This window comes from Cicer arietinum, chromosome 5 (assembly GCF_000331145.2).
Source record: "Cicer arietinum cultivar CDC Frontier isolate Library 1 chromosome 5, Cicar.CDCFrontier_v2.0, whole genome shotgun sequence".
NCBI classification, from domain to species: Eukaryota; Viridiplantae; Streptophyta; class Magnoliopsida; order Fabales; family Fabaceae; genus Cicer; species Cicer arietinum.
Window position 1 is genome coordinate 57,402,221 of NC_021164.2, and position 4,985 is coordinate 57,407,205.

Here is a 4,985-nt window from a genome sequence, read left to right on the forward strand (position 1 = left end):
GTAAAATTAAAATAATCGTATATATATTTTTTTATAATAATTTTTTATATTGATTTTAATTTTTAATAGTAATTAATAAAAGAAAAAACCATTCGAGAGAGAATATGTGAAGTAAAAACTCACAATTCACAAAGACAAGAATAGGAAAATATAAAGAGGTCCAAAATAAAGCCCATCGTATAACTCATAAAAAAAGAGAACATAGGATTGAACAACAGGTGTAGGATTTTTAACAAAAAAAATGTGACTTATTTGCAACCGGGTCGCTCACCTGACCCACAAAAAATCTCTATCTGTAACTTTTTTGGTACTGAGAAATTGCACGATTTCAGCGCTTTTACGATTAAACACGGCGATCCAGCCGATCTCAATCAAATACAAGTACGAGCATGGTAAGTGTCCTCAATATCGCTCAAACACGATTTTATGCTCCGAATCACGATTTTGACTACCATGGTGTATACGTAAGGTGTATAGTAGATTCTTTGGCAAATAACCAATTATAAAAGAGAATTGTTTCTTCGCGGGTAGCTACAACTAGGGTTGTGCATGGTTGATTTTTTTAAAAACCAAAATGATATCCATTTTAAAACCAATATATAGATTTAGAATTATAACCAAATCCATTATTTAGTTTAAAATCGGTTATAAAACCAATTATAAAATTAGTTATGGTTAAATAACATATTTTTAATTAAGCAACCGGTTTCAAAAAATTCAATTTTAAAACCGATTTTTATTTTTATTTTTTATTTTAAATTTTAAATTTTAAATTTTTTGATAAGAAATAATTTACCATTTTTTTAATTCGAGAAAAAAATCGATTTTTTCGATAATTTTTTAAAAAAATTTTCTCAACAAATTTTTTGAGAAAAAATTCAATTTAAAATTTTTCTGAGAAAAAAAAAAAGTTTTTTAATTTTATTTCTGATATTTTATCGAAAAAAAATTTCAAAAAAAACTCAATTAACAAAATCAGAATTGTTTAAGATTTAGGATTTTTGGAGGTTGAGTGGATAAAAACCAATCCCAAATATAAAACATAATTGGATATCCAACCGGATCATAAATAAACTAAATTATAACCATGTGATTTTAACTCAATATTTAAAATAGATTTAGATCCGATTTTGAATTTGAAGTACATAACCAGATTTTTTGTACAATGCTGGCCACTACTCTACCTCTCCATTATTTAGATTTAGATTTATAACCAAATCCATTATTTGGTTTAAAATCAATTATAAATTTGGTTATGGTTAAATAACCGGTTTTAATTACGCAACAGGTTTCAAAAAATTCAATTATAAAATCGGTTTTTATTTTTTTTCGAGAAATAATTTTATTTGTTAAAAATATATATTTGTTAAAAGCAAAAAAAATATAGTCTCTATAAGTTAAAAATATATATTTGTTAAAAGCAAAAAAAATTCTAATTTCATTTTTTATCTTTCCATTGAAAATTGAATGACTCTACCTAATCATGTTTTAGATATGATAACCATCCTTTTTATTTATTTATAAGAACTTAGATTATTTAATAAAATATTAATTAAATATGAATTTTAGTTTTTAGTACATAAAAATTCATGTTTAATTAATCTTTCGTTAAAAAATAATTTTTAAAAATCCACATAAAACAAGAAATATATAAATAAAAATGTCTACGGTTTGTAATATATACTCATTTATCATAATTTCATCTCCATAAAATTTAGGTATTCCTTGTTGTTGAGTACATTTTTGACTTCTCTAGAATGTGTTAGTAATATATAGCATAACTAATAAAATAATTATACATATGTCTATATTATTCTAGAATATTTGAGTAGTAAATAAAATAAACTCATTTATTTTAACAACAAAAAGAGTTAAATTATATTTAAATTTTTTATAAAATTATGTTTTTAATTAAAATAAAAATTTGTTTTTTTAGTCCATATAAAATTATCACTGTAAGTTGTATTAGTCTTTGTTAAATAAAATATATTAAAATTTTTCTATAATTTTTGAGAGCAAAATAACATCAATAAAACTTGGTGAATCCTGGTGCATTCCACTGATGAATGCACTTTTGTTTTTACATATCATTGTTGATTATTGACGATTTAACCAATAACCACCAATATAGTAACAAGCACAGCCTTTAAACCATGGACGTGTAAATGTCAAAATAAGCACACAGAAAAGCTTCAATCGAAGTTCAAATGTTGCATTTTCTAAACAGTAAGAGATGTGCATATAAGAGGTACATATAAATTATGTTTATAACATTGATTTGTAGTCACCCTCTTTTTTACCTCAATGAGAAAATGAAACTTGGGAAATAATCATCCAACCATGGTCCTCTTTCGTCCTCTTTGTCGCACTACAAATTGTGAAGATGTATCGAGTTAAGTACTTTTTCTTGAAGAAAATGTCATAATTTTTAAAACTATTAGATGGAAGGTATTACCGTCTGCCAGCTTGTTCAATGTGGATGACCACTGCTTCGATGACTTGCGGTAAGCAGCAAGTATCTTATCGATCTATCCAGACAAATTTCGATATTAAATGTCAATAAATATATCAAATTACAGCAGAACAAGTCGTATGGTCTTGTTAAATATACACCTTTTATAATCTAAGTTAAAATAATGCAGGCAGATAATTGTTAATTGTACTAATTTTCATGGTGTAATAATTTTTTTGACCAACATATTTCATTAACTAATCAATCATTTGTACACTGTACAGTAGTCATCTTCAAAAGGATATAAAACATTAAGATCGAGTGGCGTTATTGAAATGATTGTAGTAGTAATTAGTAGAAAGACTAATTATAATTAATATATGATAGGCTAAGATACATGTAAATAAGGGTAATATTGAAAATGGTAATAGATTGATATTACAAAGTGATATATTTTGAGACAAGTCAACATTACAAAAGTGACAAATAATAAGAGATAAAGGCGAGCAAGTACATGTTGTGCAAAGGAAAGGGTAACTATTGGTCAACAATGGTAAATTCATTTGGACTATGGGAAAAATGAGAAGTTGACTTACCACATTACCACATGAAGAATGCATTGAAATAAGGGCTCTTTCCAGGACATACAGATCAACAGCTTTATCTTCTGGTAGAGTAGAAGTGAAGCTCAAACCAAAGTCAATAAGAACCTAGACAAAATACACGTTACAACTGTAATAAAAGTTAATGATATATCTCATATTGCATAACCAGAGTAAATGCATTAATTTAAATATTACAGGACCTAAGATAAGAATGAACTCACCAATTGATCAGTATCACTCTTTAGTAACATGTTTGATGTTGTTAAATCACCATGAACAAGACCACCATCATGTAACTTTGCAATTACATCACCAATTTGGGATGCAATCTTGCCCATCCGCTCTTCATTGATACCACATGATCCAAATTCAAGCAATACATCTTTGACTGAAGGTCCCTCAACAAATTCAAATGTTAAAGTGTGCAAAACAGGATCAACAGCATACAACACGGGTGTACAAACCCCAAGTCGCCTTGCCTTGGTTGTGCACCTCGCCTCCTATCCAACAATTGATCAGCAGAACAAAGCATTCAAGACATCCAATGAGACACAGCTATATATATAACTTAATCACAAATAAAAAAAAAATGAAACTTAATTGAGATCTGACAGACCGCATTCAAGCGCTTGAGTGTCAATTTGGAATCCAAAGTTGGATGCCTGTACTTCTTTGAGAAGCGTTCCTTGATAACAGACCGTTTTCCCACAAAAGAAGACTCGAAAACCCTCTACAACAAGAACAATAAAAAGGCATAAGCCATTGCAGACCGCAGAAAATAGCTGTTTATTCAAACCCTATTAAGTAACAATGCTATAGCGCCACTATAACCTCTATTTGACAATATTTTGTACAAAACAATGTATCACAGAACAATAACAAATTGTTCAAATTCTGCTTTGCTATAGCACTTCTATACACAACCAAGGTGGGTGCAGCAATAAAACGAGAAAAGATTGACTTTTTACAAAATGGGTAGGTGCAAATTGATTATAAAAATCGAAAGAATGATTTATACTTACAGCTTCAGCTCCTTGCTTGATGAGAATGAGAGAGTTATCTCTTGACGCAGTTTCAGTCCCCATAATAATAGAAACGGCTTTGGCAATTGAAATTCGTTTAATTTAACCCTTCAATGAAGAAAAAAACAAACTTTAACAATTTTAGTAGGAAATGGAGTTGAAAAAGTTGGGGTCTTTTAACAATTAATGAAAACATGAATTATTCAAATTCAATAGAGGAGAGGGGGAAGTAAAATATTTAAAAAGAAATTAAAAAATAAATATTTGGACGGATAATCTCACTGATTGTGTCGGGAGACGAGAAAGTCCTGCAGGGTTTTCCGAGCGGTTGAGTTGAGAGCGAGTCCAACTTGTTTGGGAAGTAGAAGGACGAAACGGCTGCGCGTGCGTTTTGATTGTCTTAATTTGAAGAAGATGCTACGTTTTGTTGTATTTAGTGAATGATGGGCCTCTTTCAAAGGATGTGGGTTGGGCTTCAATCTCTTTTCTTTCTTCTTCTGTTTCCTCAAATAACTATTCCTCGTTTGCACAATATTTTGAATAATTATGGTATTTTATTATTTATTAAATTTTTAGAAATTTACCATATTCGATCTATATTCATAACAAAAACTAACTAGGATTTACCAAAGAATAATTAATAAAAATCAATATTTTTAAAACTTTTTAAAATGTTGAATAATCATTTTCATCATTTCTAAAATTGTTAACAGAGTGTAGCACGACAGAACATACACAAGTAATAGTTATTCTTTATTCATCTCGCTGGATAATATTTACAAGTTCTTGTCTTTTCCGTATCCATTTAGATATTTGCAAGTTTTTTTGTAATATTATTTTTTCTAACAGGTGTTCATGGATATTTGTGTTAATTTAGGAAATTAATAAAATATTTTCTTAAAAATT

The 4,985-nt window shown here is 28.4% G+C and overlaps 1 protein-coding gene across 3 annotated transcripts; it reads right to left on the minus strand.

Moving 5' to 3' along the window:
• Positions 1–2,166: 2,166 nt before the first annotated feature.
• Positions 2,167–4,498, minus strand: LOC101494072 (uncharacterized). Of its 3 annotated transcripts, none has more exons than XM_004500276.4 (7): positions 4,362–4,498; positions 4,080–4,187; positions 3,674–3,787; positions 3,279–3,557; positions 3,049–3,162; positions 2,456–2,528; positions 2,167–2,368 (listed from the first exon to the last, which is right to left on the minus strand). In XM_004500276.4, exons 2-7 carry the CDS (start codon positions 4,140–4,142, stop codon positions 2,331–2,333), a joined length of 681 nt encoding a protein of 226 aa, XP_004500333.1. In that variant the 5' UTR covers positions 4,143–4,187; positions 4,362–4,498; the 3' UTR covers positions 2,167–2,330. The 3 variants fall into 3 exon arrangements, with proteins under 3 accessions (XP_004500333.1, XP_027190105.1, XP_004500334.1); XM_027334304.2 differs by having other exon boundaries at positions 4,080–4,209; positions 4,362–4,493; XM_004500277.4 differs by having other exon boundaries at positions 4,344–4,480.
• Between the last annotated feature and the right edge of the window lie 487 nt (positions 4,499–4,985).